Below are 19,104 nucleotides of genomic sequence, written 5' to 3'. Positions count from 1 at the left end.
GTTTTAACTTCACGACGTACGTCGCGATCGACTCACTGGGGGCCCTTACTCTAGAGTTGAACTTGAATCTTTGCATAATCACCGATGGTTTAGACTGGAAATGTGCCTTCACAAGGTCGACTAGCTCGGTGAAGGATCTGGAATTTGGCGCATTCGGAGCTGTCAAACTACAGATTAGGCTATACGTTTTGCTCCTGCAGACATTTAGGAGAATTGCCTTCTGTTTCTCCTCTGCCATTATTTCGTTCACCACAAAGTAGAAATCTAGGCGTTCTATGTACTGACTCCAGTCTTCGATGGATGAGTTATACATGCTGAAGAGTGGCATGACTGGTGAGTATACTTTATTTTCTTCCCTTTTAAGATTTGAAATGCTCACATTCAAGAGGCGAGGTGCAGCGTTGGAACTATTTATCCTCATCACCAATTGTAACAAACTTGGTTTGCAGGGCATTGTTTTTTGTAGAAACAGTAAACTTTATTTACAGAGCTCCTGATGAAGCTACATGCTCGTACTGAGACCAAGGTGGAAAGCTCCGCCCCTAAGATTACCCAAGCTTAGGGCTGATTCGTCTGTACAGTCACATGATCCTCATAACAGTATGAAAGGTTTTACTTACAATTACAGAAATAAAGACATACAGCAGGGTTTCGGGCAGAAACAACATGGAAATCAGTAGTGTGGAGATTGAAGGCAGTGAAATTGGCAATGGCAGATTTGTGGGAGACGAGGGCCCATTCAATGTTGCTCAGTAGGCCAAGGTTACAGACCAGTATATATGTAGGTCAAGGTGGTTAAGAAAATTAAGTCAATAAATACTGAAGAGGAAGCAGAACAAGTAGCCGTTATCAGAGTGTTCAGTAGTTGGCAGATTTTACCAGCTCCCCTCATTAAGCTTTGCATCAGGAGTGTTCAAAAGCATGAAGGGACTGCACAGAGTAGATAGGGAGAAACTGTTCCCATTAGCTGAAGGGTTAAGAACCAGAGGAGACCGATTTAAGGTTAATGGCAAAAGAGCCAAGGGCGACATGAGGAATAAAAACAGGAAATGCTAGAAATACTCAGGTCTGGCAGCATCAGTGAAGAGAGAAACTGGTTTGACGTTTCAGCTCGATGACGTTACATCAGGACTGTGAACAATTAGAAATGTAATAAGAGTTTGAACAGGGGGTGGGTGGGAAACAGGGGTGTGTGAAAGGGTGGAAGACAGGAGAGACTGAATGACAGAAGAGTTAGGCCTGAATTTTTAGGTCGGTGGGCGCATGCGATCAGCGGGCCCAGGAGCGGTTGGGAAACATACCATGAAACACGCGCTGCAAAGCTCAGCGGCGGGAAGAGACTGGGCGATGACATCATCAGGCACGGGTGAGCGCTGCGAGAGAGCTCCCTGAAGACGGACAGCTGCCTCAGGGAGCTGCAGACCTGCAAATGATAAATAAAGGTGTTAAAAAGCTGCAAAAAAATGTCTATGCATCACAATCAAGCACCTGAAAGCATACCTCATAAAAATGCTGTACCCAGATATTTATTTTTATTTTATTTCCTAACAGAGATTGCATCCCGCCTTTGGAAGAATGAGGGGGGATCTCATAGAAACCTATAAAATTCGAACAGGACTAGACAGGGTAGATGCAGGAAGGATGTACCCGATGGTGGTGGGAGTCCAGAACCAGGGGTCACAGTCTGAGGATATGGGGTAGACCATTTAGGACTGAGATGAGGAGAAATTTCTTCACCCAGAGAGTGGTGAGCCTGTGGAATTCATTACCACAGAAAGTATTTGAGACCAAAACATTGTATGTTTTCAAGAAGGAGGTAGATATAGCTCTTGGAGCGAAAGGGATCAAAGGATATGGGGAGAAAGCGGGAGCAGGCTATTGATTTGGATGATCAGCCATGATCATGATGAATGGCGGAGCAGGCTCAAAGGGCTGAATGGCCTACTCCTGCTCCTATTTTCCATGTTTCTATGGATGAGGTTTGATGAAAAATGTAAAGGCTGATTCGCCCATCCGCCAAATGTAAGGTTGGATCGGCCACGAAAATTAGAGACAAAAATGCACCGTTAATGGGCTTAATTGCCCTCTTAATTGTCGGCGGGCGCACTTCCAACTTTTGCGCACGCCTGCCGAGCAAAATATCGCGCGAGTGTGCAAAGACGTCGGGACGCTCGCCCGACATCCTCTCGCGCGATTTTACACCCGATCAGGTTGGGCGAGCGCCCGCCTTTGGGACATAAAATTCTGCCCAGTGTCCTCCAGGACCAAAGGGAATGGCGATGAGGCAAGGAAAGGAACAAAGAAACAAAAGATGTGCCTAGAGCAGGTGTGCTGCTGTCTGAAAGAAAAAAATAAGAAGAAAACTGAAACTTGCAAAGAAAAGTGGGGGTGGGTGCGATGGAGGGGCCGATAAGATGGCCTGAAATTGTTCAACTCACTGTTGGCTCTGGAAGGCTTTGAAGTGCCCAATTGAATGGAGAACAATACCTCATCTTTCGATGAGGCACTTTACAGGCTTTTGGACTCCACATTGAGTTCAGCAATTTCAGACCATAATCTCTGCCCCCTGCTCTCACCCCATTATTCCCCTTTTCTTTTCAAGTTCCAGTTTTTCTCTTATTTTTTTTCTCTCAGACACCTGCTCTAGGCACATCTTTTGTTTCTTTGTTTCTTTCCTTGCCCCATTTCCATTCCTTTTGGTCCTGGGAGGCTAACTCTTCTGTCATTCAATCTCTCCTGTCTTATCACAGGCCTTCCTTTTGTCCTTGCCCCACCCACCCCCCTTGCTCAAATCCAATTCCATCTCTAACTTTCCCCAGTTCTGAGGAAAGCCCTGAAACACTAGCTCTGTTTTTCTCTCATTGCAGATTGTGCCTGAGTGTTTCCAGCTCTTTCTGTTTTTATTTCGGAATTCCGGCACCCGCAGTTTTCTGCTTTTCGGATCAGTGACGTAAGGAATAACATTTTCATGCAGTGAGTGGTTAAGGATCCGGAGTGCTCTGCCTGAGAGTGTGGTGGAGGCAGATTCGATCGTGGCTTTCAAAAAAAGAATTGGACAATTATCTGAAGAGAAAAAAAATTGCACAGCCACAGGGATATGGCAGGGGAGCGAGATTAGCTGCATTGTGCTTCCAAGGAGCCATCATGAACATGAAGGGCTGAATGGCTTCCTTTTGCGCTGTAACCATGCTATGATTCTAGGAGACCAACTGGAGTCAACACTTTGGGTCAGGAAACCAGCAGCAGGCAGAGGATCTGTCAGGGCTACAATGTGAGTCAGGACGCTGATTTTTACATGGGGGGTTGGTAGCCTTGACCTTTGATGTACAAGTTGGGGGAGAACCCACTCCCACATTGCCAGCTTACGCAGCAGCCATTTTAGGGACATTGGGCCATTAATTTCCTTGAGGTGGGTCTTTGCCCCCATTTGGGAGGGTGCACCAACTCCGAAAGCTGCCAGCAGCTCTCTTGTCTTAGCAGCATCAGTGCTGAGGAAGTAGAGCCCGCAGCTACAGGGAATGTAGGCAGACCCCTGACGAAGAGGACCCATGGAGCTGGATTTACAGGTAAGCCCAAGGTCTCCCCAGGACCACGCTAGCAGACCCCGCCAAAGGGCTGAGGAGCCAGGATCAACAGACGTGGAGGTGGAGGGGAAAGGTGGGGCGGTAGGAGGAATACCTTGCGGGGAGGCATCTGATGGCCACAGGGTGCCCGAACAGGAGCCAATCCCTCCTGGCTTGGCCATGGTGCTGCCAGGTTTTACTGGGTGGCCTCAACACTTGGCACAGCCTTCCCCCAGGGAAAAACCCCAGCAGAGGAGGGAGGACCCCCTTAATTCACCATTAATTGGCCACTTGAGGGCCCCAATTGGTCCACAGGGTCCATTGGCTGCAGGTAAAATACCCGCAGGTGTGGGTATGGGAGGGTAGGTGACACACACGGAGCTGCTGCCATGGTGCCCAATTTTTTGCCCCTGCCAGTCAGCCTGTCCCGGGGGAGTGTAAAATTCCAGCTAGGGCTTCAGGCGTTGGGTAAGGAGACCAGCGAAAGTTATAACTTCAGACGAGTGGACTAACAGGTCTACCCACTGCCCTGACTAAACTCAGAGGGAGAAGTCAGATCTCACTATGGGACATGACACATTGCCTGTCAATGAAAATATAGGGCCAGATTTTAACTCTGTGTAAGTGATGAGTTTTAAGTGAGTTAAAATTGAGCCCTATATAATATGAGCTTTCTTATCTTAGTCAGCAGCAGGGCCCATAGATTCTGCAAGCTAACTACTGCTAGGCTTACCAACCCTCCAGGATTGCCCTGGTGTCTCAAGGAATTGAAGATCAATCTCCAGGACACAGATCTGTGCAAATCTGGAGAAAAATCATTGGGACATTGAAAAAGATTGTTTTTTTTGTCATTTTCTTTGAACATTTCTCTTTACCAAATATAAAAATATTGAAAATGGGGGGAAGAAAGGCTGTTTGGCTGACATTCAAGCATCATCCAATTGGGTAATAAGCCTTTTTGCTTTCCAATTGGCGTAGGAAGGCAGTATGACTCGAGGATGGATGTGTTAGCCGACTAATGGCTGGAGGGTGGGGGCAAGTTATGTGATGAAACCTCCAGGAATACACTGAATCACAGTTGGCACTAACTACTGCTTCTTGGCAATAATGTAAAACGTGCAGATATTTACCCATTTATACATCTTTCCCAACTGAATGGAGGTCAAAATCAGAAGAGGTGTGATGGATGTTTGATCTGATGTTGCTCATTTTATATTATTGTTCAAATTCAAACTTACTGCCTGTTACGCTCAGAGCTTTAAAATACACAGCAGCGACAAGTTCCTGTTCTCCTAACAGAACCTAACAAACAAATAGATTAGGAAATATGTAACATCAGATATCAGCTTCATTTAATTTCCATTCTCTCTGTTTTGCTCTTTAATCTCTCCTGCCCTTGTGCTTCCCTTTTGTTCTTCCTGTCCCTCTCCCTCCTTCCACTGGCTCAAAAACTCTTACATTTCTATTGTCCTTCAGTTTTGATGAAAGGTCATTTCTACCTGAAAAGTTAACTCTCCACAGACGTTACCTGACCTGCTGATTACAGGTTTTTTTTTAATGTTTTTATTTCAGATTTCCAGCATCTGCAGAATTTTGCCTTTGCATTCTCTGTTTTGTGTCCTTATTGTCCCCTCCCCTCTCAAAAACAGTGAGATGAGTGGGTGTACTTTGACAGGCTATAAAGCACCCTGTGTCCCACTGTGCTGGCCAGTCATCAGGTTGTAAGCTGGGACAGTGAATGTCAGCAAGAGAGGCTGAGCCTTATTTCCTCTTGGCATCCAGACAAGTAACATTCCAGCAGCAGCCAGTCCATAAGAAACATAAGAACATTAGGAGCATTTGCAACAGGAATCGGCCATTCAGTCCATCTGGGCTATTCCGCAATTCAAATTAGATCATGGCTGACCTGGATCTCAACTCCATTCCATTGCCTTTGTCATTGCTATCTTTAGTTAACAAAAATCAATTTATCTCAGACTCAAAAGCTATTTTGGGGAGAGTTTTATGATGAACCCACACTGTTCTCAACGTTGGCATCTCATTTGATAGAAATAAGCTTCACATCTCATCTTCCCTCCATTATGATGGCTGCCAACTTAGACCTTTGTATTCCTGCAGGGCTTTCAGCCCATCTGTGGCTAAATCCCTCATCCATGATTTTCCTCCCTCCAAATTCAGCTCTTTCAATGCTCTTCTGTCCAAATCCTAACTCAAACCAAGTCTCGCACACCTATCGCTCTTTCCCTTGTTGAACTACATTGGCTGCTGGTCCAATGTAATTTTAATTTTAAAATACTTATCTTCATATTCACCCCCACCCCCTCCCCCACCATGCCACATGCTCCCCATCTTTGTAACCACCTTCAACCTACAACTCTCCAAGAATCCTGTTTTCCACCAATTCTTGCCTCTTGCCCCCATTTCCTTCAACCCACCATTGGCAACCTCACCTTTGACACCGAGGCCCTAAGCTCTGCAACTTGTTCTTACAAATTAACTTTTAAAGACCTGCTATTCTTTGAATCTGCGCTGCATCCCTAATATGTCCATCCTGAAATGCAGTGGCCAATACTGAACTCAGTGGGCAGAATTTTTCTGTCCGCATGTGGGGGCGGGACCCGCACGCCGATGTGTAAAATGACGCGAGGTGATGTCGGGCACGTGTCCCGACGTCACTGCGCGCCATTGCGATATTTCGGTGGGCAGGCACGCGACAATGTCCGTTGTTCAACCACCATTAATTAACGGGCCACTTAAGGCCCTTGAGTCTCCAATTGACCTGAATTTTAAGGTGCCCATGCGATCTTTGGCTCATCGCACGGGCGCAATGGGCAGGCGGGTATTAGAAATTTGCATGAAGCTCATCCACAGGCGGGAGAAGAGGGCTCAATGTGTTCGCGAATCCAGACATTTAAAGTTACTGCTCAGAAGTTAGTGAAACTTGCCTGTGTGAGGTGGAAAAGTTGCAAATGCATAGCAGCTGCTTGGAGTGGACTCATAATCTTCAGGTCAGCACTTTTCAGTGAGGATTTGTTTTGAGGCCTGTAGGTTTCAGGAAGCCTCCCTGAGCCTGGGAATGGGAGTTGTGCTCTCCACTGGAGGCACCCCATCTGAGGAGGAAGGGAGAGCTAGAAGGGGGAGAAGGCCAGGAGTGCACATTCAGCCTCCAGGGGAGCCACCTTTGGGAGGAGAGGTACAGGCACAAGGGGTGCAGGGTCAAGAGTTAGCCCAAGGCGGAAGGGGCCGCAGAAGATGCCACTATCCTGCTGCCAGGGTATACAGGCGGTGAAGCAGCTACCTCAATATGCCTGAGGCGCAGTGCCGAAGGAGGCTCTGTCTGTCAAGGGAGACAGTCAACAGTATTAGTCGGATGATTAGGCTAGAGATCTCAGTTACCTGTATGGGTGGACACCCCATGCCAGTAGCTCTAAAGATCACAGCTGCCATCAACTTCTATGCCTCTGGCTCTTTCCAGGGCTCGGTGGGTGATCTTTGCGATGTCTCGCAATCAGCTGTGCACACTTGTATCAAGCAGGTTACAGGCGCTCGGTTCAGGCGTGCATTGACCTTCATCCACTACCGCTGGGATGAGGCCAGCCAGAGATAGTGAGCCAGAGGCTTCGTGGCCATTGCTGGCTTCCCCCACCTCCAGGGTGCAATTGACTGCATGCATGTGGCCATCAAGACGCCAGCAGGTGAGCCCGGTGCCTTCGTCAACAGGAAGGGCTTCTACTCCATGAACGTGCAGATAGTGTGTGATCACAGGATGCAGATTTTACAAGTCTGTGCAAGGTACCCAGGCAGCTCCCACGACACCTACATCCTCAGGCACTCCCAGGTGCCGGGCTCTTCAGTGCTCCAGCTCGGCTGGATGGATGGCTGCTGGGTGACAAGGGCTATCCCCTCAGAAGGTGGCTTATGATGCCTCTCTGCCATCCAAGAACAGAAGCTGAGCAGCGGAATAATAAAAGTCTCGCCTCCACAAGGGCTGTGGTGGAGAGAGCCATCGGTCTTCTCAAAATGCGCTTCAGATGCCTGGACTGTTCCAGGGGCACACTCCAGCACCCCCCAGATCGAGTGTCGCTGATAGTGGTTACAAGCTGCGCTCTGCACAATCTTGCGCTGCAAAGGGGGGACGCTCTAGACGAAGAAGATTTAGACGCAGTGGCTGCGGCTGCACAAGATGAGCCCAGCAGTGAGTCCGAGGATGAGAACGCACAGGGAAATGATAAGGGGACACACACTGACCCAGGCATACTCCGGGGAGGCAGGGACACCCGGGATGCTCTAATCCAAGGAACCTTTAGCTAGCACAGCACAGATGGATCTCCAACACAAGCCTGGCCTGTAGCCTCCATCCTGGAGATCTTAGTGCAAAATTTGTTTGGATAGGAGCATTGAAGATGGGCCCAGTCAATAAATGTAAATGACACACAAATCACTCATCAAATCTCAGGAATCCATGCATCTGCCCAAGAAAAGAGGCACCCCTAGCCATTTTAGACGACATCAATTTAATGCTGTAACAAATGTCTTTTGACATAACCGAAATAAAATAGTGTTGCACTTCACACACAATCAGAAGGAACTCATAGGAGAACCTGGTGATGAACCTGGATGTGCCCAAGGCGCCTTCACTTTATGTTTGTGGGTGCTACATCTTTGTGGTGCCCCATTGCTGGCAGTAGCATCTGAGACAGCCTGCTCTCTCTGATGTCCTGGTGGCTTCGATAACCTTGGCGGATGTCCTCTGGCCCGTGGAGCCTGCACTGGCCCTGCCTGGGAGGGAACTGCCAGCTCCGCAGCTGGCATCTCCCCAGTCATCGCAGCCTCATTGGGTGCCATGGTCACTGGCAGAGGGGCGGAGGAGCTGCCCGCCTCCTCTGGAGCACACTGAGAGGCGCCAGCAGAGATGTCAGGCAGCTGCTCCACCAACGTGAGGTCTGTTCGGCCCTCCCTGCTCACCGTAGATTGATGGGCACCAAGGTGGGATACCTGGTGCCCAAACTACCGCCCACATGGGCACTGACCACATGAAGCCAATGCCCCTGTGAGGGATTGCAGGTTCGAGCGCAACCTCAGGAGCCCCTGATCCTGTCCCTGGAGCTGCCTCTCCATGAGACTTGCCACTCTCTCCATGGAAGAAGCTTGGCGCTCAGCCATGAGGCTCAATACATCGGCTACAGTCCACGTAGACTCCTCCACCACTGACACCAAGCCAAGCACAGCCTCATGTATCTCCACCAGATGGTCCTGCACACCCGGCCGCATCTCATCAGTTGGCTGTATCGCTGACGACTCCAGAGGCTCATCATCAGCGACGGACTGAACATGTGCCTGGGGCCCTGCAGTCCTCCGACTGCTGGCGCCATCGGCATTCTCTGTCTCTGCCAGCTGCTCCAGAGACTGTGAAGTGCCCTCACCGCTGTGCCTCGGGTCACTATCCGAAGATATGATACCCATCGAGTTGCCAGTATCTGCGCTGGTGCCTGCCTGGCAGAGATGGTGTGACGCTTCTAAAGGTGCAACTTCATGCCCCTCAGCTGGCAGAGGGGGCCCCTGCTGCTCTGGGTCCCGGCCCTGTGCCACTGATGCTGAAAGGAAGAGTAAGGAAGTTCGATCAGTTAACGTGCAGAAAATGTCAATGTACATGCCTGTCCCCCGGATCATCATGCGCTCATCATTCCAAACGCACTGGGCAAACCATGTTGGTTACGTCACTCACTCAACAATCAGCACTGTCATGGCTGTTGGGAGACTACTGGTGACATGAGTGCTGGCCACACACACCTGCCCATGGAACCCCAGCCTCTCTGGCTCCAGTGGACCTGGGCGTGTGCCACCTCTCCAGGTCGAGGGCCTCCTGCTCAAAATGGCTAAGCAGCAAAATCTGCCGTGGCCCACCGCCAGTCCTCAGCCACTCGGCGTAGTTATGAGAATTCTCCTGGAAATGAAAAAATTGCATTGATAAGTGATACTTGGACCATCAATCTCCTCATGGTCGGCCCACCCCAAGCCCAGCTGCCCATTGCAGGGCTGCAGTGCATCCCTCCCCCACTGGTGGCTGGCACTCACACAAATATGCCTGGTGTGTCCTTCCCCACCACCCGCCCTTGGCCACATGCTGCCTTCATCACAGTTGGGAGCACACAGTTGTACCTGCCATTGCAAGGAGGCACAATGACGTGGATCGCAGTGGGCAGCAGATCCATCTGTGCCACAGTACCTTGAATATACCCTCCCACCATGTCATCACCCTGACTTCCACATGTCCTGGAGTTCGAGCACTGTGCCTGGGTGCAGATCCTCCAGGTTGCCCCCACCACAGTCATGTGGGTGTCAGTCCACCACATGCTGCGGGTGCAGAACCCATCTCATCACCACCCTCTCAGACTGATGAACGCATAGGGAATATCTGCTGGGACACCCAGCTAAGGACTCATGCCATCAATAACTCATTGCACTCAGGCCACTCAGACATGGGTGGGGCACCAGCAGGGGAGAAGCTTACATGATGGGTGAAGTGAACGATGCCAACATGCTACTCACCCTGGAAAAACTCAGCAGGTCTGGCAGCATCGGCGGAGAAGAAATCAGTTAACGTTTCGAGCCTTCATGGCCCTTGGGCCATGAAGGCTCGAAATGTTAACTGATTTCTTCTCCGCCGATGCTGCCAGACCTGCTGAGTTTTTCCAGGTAATTCTGTTTTTGTTTTGGATTTCCAGCATCCGCAGTAGCTTTTAGCTTTTTGTTTTTATGCTACTCACCCTTCCTGTGCGCAGCAGGTTGTTGAAGTGCTTGCAGCACTGGATCCATGTGCGCCACACCACGTCGTGGGAGCTCACAACCTCCGCTACCTCCTCACACGCACACTTGGTCAAGTGGGGTGCCTGCCTCCTCCCGTCCTTGGGGACGAGCACCTCCCGCCATGCTGCCACCTCCTCAAGGAGGGCAGAAGGGCACGCGTCTGAAAACCCTCCTGCCTGGCTAGCCTCAATGTGCCTTGGTCCCGACCCCTGGCCATGTACAGCAGCCTTGGAGCGGCTGCAGCTTGCCCTTTAAACAGGCCGCCAGGTTGCCATTGGACCTGGCGGCGATTGCCCTCCCTTCCCCATGAGTCGGCAAACACACTGGGCAGGCCTTAATTGGCTCGCCTGCGCAAAATGGTGGCATGGTCCACGACAGCCCGCGCCCGCTCCCACACGGCCCGCCCAACATGGGGAAAATTCTCCCTAGTACTCCAGATGGGGTCTGAGCAAGGTTGTAATTAACTGAAGCATATCCTCCTCCCCTTTGAATTCCAGCCCCCGGGAAGACAGGAATCCCGGCTCAGTTTAGTCCTTTCCCTCCCTGCCCTAGGGTCATTGTTACAACATGAAAACAGGCCATTTGGCCCATCAGTCCATGTTGGTTGGCATTTACCCTCCTCATGAGCAAATAATCCTCATTACATTTACACATACATATCCCTTCACCTCCTTTATCCATCAATTCAATTTAATTTAATTCAATTCAATTTAATTCCTGAATGTTCACCTTGTTTCTGCTTCAACCACTAAATCCTAGAAGTGACTTCCACAGTATCACCACTCTCTAAGCAAAGTGGTTTCTTCTGCTTTCTATTCTACATCTATTTAATGTTAGATCTAGGGTTTCTCATTTTTGACCATCAACCACTGAGAGCAGTTCACTTCCATCAACCCTATCTCATCCCATCATAACATTGAACATTTTTTCATATCGCCCCATACTCCTGGGAAATTGATCTATGACCCCCATTGCTCATGGGCTTTTCAAATCAGTAGCAAATTCTTATACTTGCGCCACTAGAAAACTTCTTGATTCTCAGCTTGACGGTTCAAGCAATGGCAGCCGGAGTGACACTTCATTGTTGCGGCTTTTAGACTAATGAACAGTGCTTCTCGAGGAATCGATCCACAAGTGCCAGTGGCTGCTTGGTATGTTACTTATGCTTCTTCATGAGAATGCCTGTATACCAAGAACAGCTCTTTCGCCATGGCCACGGGAAGCAATTAATACATAGTTTAGAGTTCTGCCCTTGAAAAGCCTCCTGCACTTATTCACCTTTCTGTTCACTTGGTCATTAGCTGGCCGCTGATTGCACTCAAACCTATATCCACTTTATCAGACTTTTTTCTCTAACTTGAGTTTCTCTCGTGTTGCCTTCTGCCTCCTCTCCATTTACTTCAGAACATATCTACCTTGATCTTACACATAGCCATGCCTGTGCAGTTGAATTCCCCATTCATTAATGCGTGTTGCTTGCTGCTCTGGACCCGTGCCCTTCACTTTTATTTCCCCTTCTCTCTCCCCTTTTTTCTTCTTTTCACTTTATCCCTCCTTGGCCCCTCTCTTGTATCATCATGCTCCTTTCTGCTTCTCCGCTCTTGGAACTTCTGCCCTCACAAATCCTAATCCTTCAGCACTCCTTGGGCTTTCCTGTCTCCTCCTGTTGTCTCATGCTTGACTCCTTCTTAAATAATGCCACAGCTCCCCTCTTGCATCCTCCGTAAGGCCCCTCAAGGCACTCATCGCTGTTGCTTTACGAGGAGCAACCCCAAATGCCCCATCCTACTCTTTACCCAATCTTCCAGTCTAGCCTGCCTATTGAGGGATAATCTTGACAACCTCCTTCTCATCCTTCCCTGCACTGACTCATTGGTCTCTGCCTGTAGATCCCGCCCCTCTCTGAATCTTCCTTCAGAATATCTGAACACTTGTGAACAAGGCCCTTGCCACCCATGAGCTTATTATGGATGAAAACAACAAAATCATTCTTTTGACAGAAGTGTGGCTGATGGGTGATAAGTGGCAATGTAACCCTTATCTGTAAATCACAACTAGGTTTGTCTCTCTAATCCTCTGGCACACTCTCCTCCTTTGGCCATCTCATCCCTCATGCTTCTCATTTTAAAGCTCTTTTTCTCTATCACCGACCCAAGTATCATGTCAGGTTTCTTAATGGGGTATCTTCTTCCCTCAACCTCTTCTCTAAGTGACTTCTCACTGAGTTCATTACCCTCTAAAGATTTTCCTTGCAAATTGCCATCCATCCCTCACCTTTTACTCTCAAGCTCTTGAATATGTTGTTGTCTCCTAAATCTGTACCCAACTACCCTGTATTTCCAGGTTTGATTTCCTCCAATCATCTTTCTGTCTCTGCCACAGTGTTAAAACCGCTCTTATTAAAGTCACACATGGCATCCTAAGTGACTATGACCATGGTAAACCATCCCTCCTCATTCTTCACCCATCTGTGGCCTTCGATATGAATGACCACACCATCCTCCCCCAATATCTCTCCATTGTCTTCCAAGGACTGCACTCACTTGGTTCAATTCTTACCTGTCGAATCATAGCCAGGGACTCACCTTAAATGGCTTCTCTTCCTGCTCCAACTCCGTTACAACTGGTGGCCCCCAAGAATCTATCTTTGACCCCTCCTATTTCTCATCTACATGCTGCCCTGGGTGACATCATCATGAAACTGATCAGTTTCCGCTGGTAAGCTGACGACCCCAGCTTTACCTCACACCACTTGACCCCTCTACTGTCACTGATATGTTGCGCTGCTTGTCCAACTTACGGTTTTGGATGGGCAGAAATTTTCTCCAAATAAATGTTGGGGAGGCCAAAGCCATTGTCTTCAGTCATGCCTGCTACAAACTCCGTTCCCTAGCTACCAGCTCCATCCCTCTCCCTGGCAATTGTCTGAAGCTGAGCCAGGCCATTTGCAACCTTGGTCTTGTGTTTGACCCCAGGTGAACTTCTGACCACATATCCTCCCTGTCACCAAGATTCCCACTTTCACTGCCATAGCATCGCCAGACGCTAACCTTGTCTCAGCTCACTTGCTGCTAAAACCCTCATCCATCCTTTTGTTACATCTCAACTTGGCTATTTCAATGATGTCTTGATCAGCTTCCCATTGCCTTCCACACGTAATCTTGTGTTCGCTCAAAGCTCTGTTACCTGTATCATAATTCACTCCAAATCTTGTTCACCTATCACCCCTTTGCTTGCTGACCCACGTTGGCTCCCAGTCTGGCAGTGCCTCAGTTTTAAAATTCCTCCCCTTTGGTTTCAAATCCTTCTACGACCAGGATCCTCCCTATCTCTGTAAACTCCTCCAGCCTTGATACCCTCCAAGATCTCTGCACTTCCCCAATGCGCAGTTTTAATCACTCCACCATTACTGCCTGTGCTTTCTGTTGCCTTAGTGCTAAAGCTCTGGAATTTCCACCCTAAAACCTAGTGTCTCTCCACCTATCTCCTTCTTTAAGAAGCTCCTTAAAATCTACCCCTTTGATCAGCTTTTGGCCGTTGCCCTATAATACTTCCTTATGTGACTAGGTGTCAAATTTCAATTGACCACACTCTTGTGAATTGCCTTGTGACATTTTGCTGTATTAATGGCATTATGTAAATATAAGTTGTTATTGTAACATTCTAACACCAAAACTTCAACTTTTCAAACCTTTCTTTGAACTTGAATTTTCTCATTCCAGCCAGCATCCTGCTGAATCTGCGTTGTACCTTTCTCTAGAAGCCTCAATGTCTTTTCTATCATGTTCAAATCTTACTGAGATTTGAAACAGTCTGATTTTGTTCACTGCTGCTGCATATTGCATAGAATTAGAACTTACAGCGCAGAATCAGGCCATTTGGCTCATCTGGTCTATGTCAGTGATTATGCTCCATGCGAGCCTCCTCTCACCCCTCTTCATCTAACCCTATCAGCATAATCTGCCATTCCTTTCTTGGTAATACGTTAATCTTAAATATCACAGAATCACAGAATTGTTACGGTGCAGAAGGAGGCTATGTGGCTCATCGTGTCTGCACTGGCTCTCCGAATGAACATTATGACTCAGTGCAATTCTCCTCCATTTTCCCCGTAACCCTGCACATTGTCTCTATTTAAATAATCATCTAATGCCCTCTTGAATGCCTAGATTGAACCTACCTCCCCCACACTTCCAGGCAGTGCATTCCAGACCTGAACCACTCGCTGTGTGAAAAAGTTTTTTCTCACATCACGTTTGCTTCTTTTGCAAATCATTTTAAATCTGTGCCCTCTCGTTTTCGATCCTTTTACAAATGGGAACTGTTTCTCCCTATCTACTCCATCCAGCCCTCTCATGATTTTGAACACCTCTATCAAATCTCCTCTTAGCCTTCTCCTCTCCAAGGGGAGCAGTCCCAACCTCTCCATTCTACTTTCAAAACTGAAGTGTCTCATCCCTGGAACCATTCTTGTAAACCTCTTCTACTCTCTCTCCAATGCGTTCATACCTTTTCTAAAATGTGGCCCCCAGAATTGTACACAATACTCCAGCTGAGGTCTAACTGGTTCCCTAAACAAGTTCAGCATAACCTCTAAGATACAAGCAAAATACTGTGGATGCTGGGAATCTGAAACAAAAATAAAAATAGCTGGAAAAACTCAGCAGGTCTGACAGCATCTGCAGAGAGGAATACAGTTAACCTTTCGAGTCCATATGACTCTTCATCAGAACTGAGGAAAAACAGAAATGAGGTGAAATATAAGCTGGTTGAGGGGGGTGGGACAGGTAGAGCTGGATAGAGGGCTCCATTCCATTCTCTCAGTTCCTTCGCCTCCATCTCATCTGTTCCGATGATGCCACTTTCCAAAACAGTTCCTCTGACTTGTCTTCCTTCTTCCTTAACCGAGGTTTTCCACCCACGGTGGTTGACAGGGCCCTCAACCGTGTCCGGCCCATCTCCCAAGCATCCGCCCTCACAACTTCCTCTCCCTCCCAGAACCATGATAGGGTCCCCCTTGTCCTCATTTATCATCCTACCAGCCTCCGCATTCAAAGGATCATCCTCCGCCATTTCCGCCAACTCCAGCATGATGCCACCACTAAACACATCTTCCCTTCACCCCCCCCGGTGGCATTCCGCAGGGATCGTTCCCTCCAGGACACCCTGGTCTACTCCTCCATCTCCCTACACCTCAACCCCTTCCCACGGCACCTTCCCATGCAACCGCAGAAGGTGCAACACCTGCCCCTTTACTTCCCCTCTCCTCCCCATCCAAGGGCCCAAATACTCCTTTCAAGTGAAGCAACATTTCACTTGCACTTCCCTCAATTTAGTCTACTGCATTCGTTGCTCCCAATGCGGTTTCCTCTACATTGGAGAGTCCAAACGCAGACTGGGTGACCGCTTTGCAGAACACCTTCGGTCTGTCCGCAAGCATGACCCAGACCTCCCTGTCGCTTGCCATTTCAACACACCACCCTGCTCTCATGCCCACATGTCCGTCCTTGGCCTGCTGCAATGTTCCAGTGAAGCTCAATGCAAACTGGAGGAACAGCAGCTCATCTTCCGACTAGGCACTTTACAGCCTTCCGGACTTAATATTGAGTTCAACAACTTCAGATCATGAACTCTCTCCTCCATCCCCACCCCCTTTCCAAACCCCCTTTTTCTAATTATTTATATTCTTTAATTATATTTTTCTTTTCCCACCTATTTCCATTATTTTTAAATGTATTTCCATCCATTGTTTCATCTCCACCCTTTAGCCCATTTCGATCCCTTCCCTCCCACCGCACCCCCACTAGGGCTGTCACTTGCTCGTCCTGCTTTCTATCCTTAACGACCCCATTAGCACATTTCCTTAGCTAATATCACCACCGTCAATACCTCTTTGACCTTTTGTCTATGACATCTTTGGCAATCTCTTCTTTGCCTCCACCTATCACTGGCCCCCTATCCAGCTCTACTTGTCCCAACCCCCTCTACCAGCTTATATTTCACCCCATTTCTATTTAAGTGTTAACTGTATTCCTCTCCACAGATGCTGTCAGACCTGCTGAATTTTTCCAGTTATTTTTATTTTTGTTTCAGCATAACCTCCTTGCTCTTGTACTCTATGCCCCTATTAATAAAGCCCAGTATACTGTATACTTTATTAACTGCACTCTCCACCTGTCCTGCCACCTTCAATGATGCACATATACACCCAGGTCCTCTGCTCCTGCACACCCTTTAGAGTTGTATCCCTTATTTTATATTGTTTCTCCATGTTCTTCCTACAAAATGCATCACCTCACACTTCTCTGCATTTAACTTCATCTGCCACCTATCTGCCCTCTCCACCAACTTGTCTATGTCTTTTTTAAGTTCTACATTGTTCTCCTCACAGTTTATAATGCTTCCAAGTTTTTGTATCATCTGCAAAATTTGAAATTGGCCCCTGCACACCAAGATCTAGATCATTAACATATGTCAGGAAAAGCAAGGGTCCCATTACCGACCCCTGGAGAATTCCATTACAAACCTTCCTCCAGCCCGAAAAATATCCATTAACCATTATTCACTGTTTCCTATTACTCAGCCAATTTTGTATCCATGTTGCTACTGTCCTTTTTATTCCATGAACTATAACTTTTCTCACAAGTTTGTTGTGCGGTATTGTATCAAATCTTTGCTATTTGCCTCAACTACTCCTGCAATTGCAAGTCCCATATTCTCACATCTCTCCAGGTAAAGAAGTTTCTCCTTAATTCTCCATTGAATTTACTGGTCACTATTTTATGTTTATGGCCATCAGGGAAACACATGTCCACCCTATCAAATCCTTTTATAAGTTTAAGAGACCTCTATCAGGTTACTCCTCAGTCTTCTCCTTTCTGGAGAAAAGAGCCCAATTCTGTTTAACCTTTTCTGATAGATATATACCTGTACCGATATATATTGTAAAATAAAATGCAGAATTCCATTCGCAATTTTTTTCAGTCTTTTCAAGCTGAGGCTACCTATAAAGTCCGTGAAACTGTACCTCCAAATTCTCCTGCTTTCTACAGCATTAACCTTACTTTGACTCAATGTATCATTACTGCTGTATGTTTTTTTTTCGTCATCAAAACGCATTGCCTCATACTTAGTAACATTGAATTCTATTTGCAGCTTTTTCACCCATTCTTCCATCTACACAGTATCCTTTTGGAGATTCCTTTGGTCTTTCAAAGAATTCCCTATATCTCATATTTTGGTGTCATCTGCAAATTTCAGCACCGCTCTCTCTAGGCATGTATCCAAATCATTGACAGCCACAGTGTACGGAAGTGGCAGCAGCACTAAAACCTGTGGACACCACCACACTTCCAATCGCTTAGCCTTTGGTTCCTGCACTCTGTTTTCTCTCTTATGGCGGATTTTTTACTCAGTTTGCTGTTCTCCCACTAATTTCATATAATTTTAATCGCCTCCACTAATCCCCTGTGTGTTACCTTGTCAAAGGCTTTTCTGATCAAATCCATGTATACTGCATATGTTCCATTTCCCCCATCTACTTTGTCTGTTACTTTCTCAAAGAATTCTACTGCTTATCAAGTACTGCTATCCTCAGTGAGGTTATTGGAGACCAGAGATCAAATATTAAACCTTCCTTCTGCACCTGAATACTCGAACCCTCAGGGACCAGCAACTTATTTTAAAAAGTACAGATAGCAAAGCCAAGCATGACAAAACATCAGCTTGCATTTATATAATGCCTTTAACGTGGCAAAGAGTGGTAGACAATGTTAAAGACGTAGAGGCATGTGGCTATTTCAGTATAAGAGAAGGAAAGAGAGAAAAGACCATGAATGAAAGTCACCATAGCCCTAGAGGACCATAGGCTGCGCTCTCATTAGAGAGAGAGAGACAACCAGCAGTAAGTTTAAAATGAGGGATACCACACCTCAGGCAAGGGCTTTATGGATGACCTCAGCTAGTACAGGAATTGAACCCACACTGTTGGTATTATTCTATATCACAAACCAGCCATCCAGCCAACTGAGCTACAGACTCATTGACACTGATACTGATATCAGCTATATTTCTATGACATGTGACAGAAACAATTAGCCTCTGGTGAAGGGAGTTAGTGCTGATATTTATAACTGGTGTCTAAGGATGGCATCAGAGTTGTGAGTGATGGTGTTGGTATTTCCAAGTACTCACGCAGTAATGAATTTGGTAAAAGTAAAGCTGTGTTTTAGTTTGCCTCACCACTGTGAATGAAATCTCTCATCTCTTTCTATGTTCTTTTCTAGGCAATGGCCATTTCAGACGGAGGTTAGTATACTTGGATGGAGACAAGCAATGGACAACACTTGTGGTAGGATTGAGAAACTTGGGTGTCAGATCAATGGGGGTTAAGGGAGAAAGCTTGTTAGAAACAGGTCTAACCACATATCCATCACTCCTTGTATCTGCCTTGGCCTCTTGATACTCTTACCCAACAGCAATCTATGGATCTCAGCCTTGAAAATTTAAATTGGCCCACAGCAATCATAGTCTTTCAGGGGTTGAGCTGTAGATTTCCTTAAATGTGAAAATATGCTTCCTTGCTTTCAGTCCTAAATGGCCTAACCCTAAATTTAAAATGGTGCTTTAGCCTTGCTCTCAATTCTCTCCACTAAATAAATAATTTCTCTGCAAACAGAGACTTGAAATGTCACTATGTTTGTATTTCTTAGCACCGTACTGGGACCCTGATAGA

At 47.3% G+C, this 19,104-nt stretch overlaps 1 protein-coding gene across 1 annotated transcript in view; it reads left to right on the top strand.

The window, feature by feature from the left end:
- Positions 1-19,104, top strand: part of LOC144685724 (regulator of G-protein signaling 14-like) — a 117,661-nt gene that overhangs the window by 20,289 nt on the left and 78,268 nt on the right. The window contains exon 2 of the mRNA XM_078550546.1: positions 18,656-18,720. Within this exon, the coding sequence (XP_078406672.1) occupies positions 18,656-18,720 (65 nt within the window). The remainder of the gene's footprint in view (positions 1-18,655; positions 18,721-19,104) is intronic.

Source organism: Cetorhinus maximus, chromosome 10 (genome assembly GCF_964194155.1).
Source record: "Cetorhinus maximus chromosome 10, sCetMax3.hap1.1, whole genome shotgun sequence".
Lineage (NCBI taxonomy): Eukaryota > Metazoa > Chordata > Chondrichthyes > Lamniformes > Cetorhinidae > Cetorhinus > Cetorhinus maximus.
Note: the sequence above shows the minus strand (reverse complement) of the source record. Positions and strands in the feature narration are given on the sequence as shown.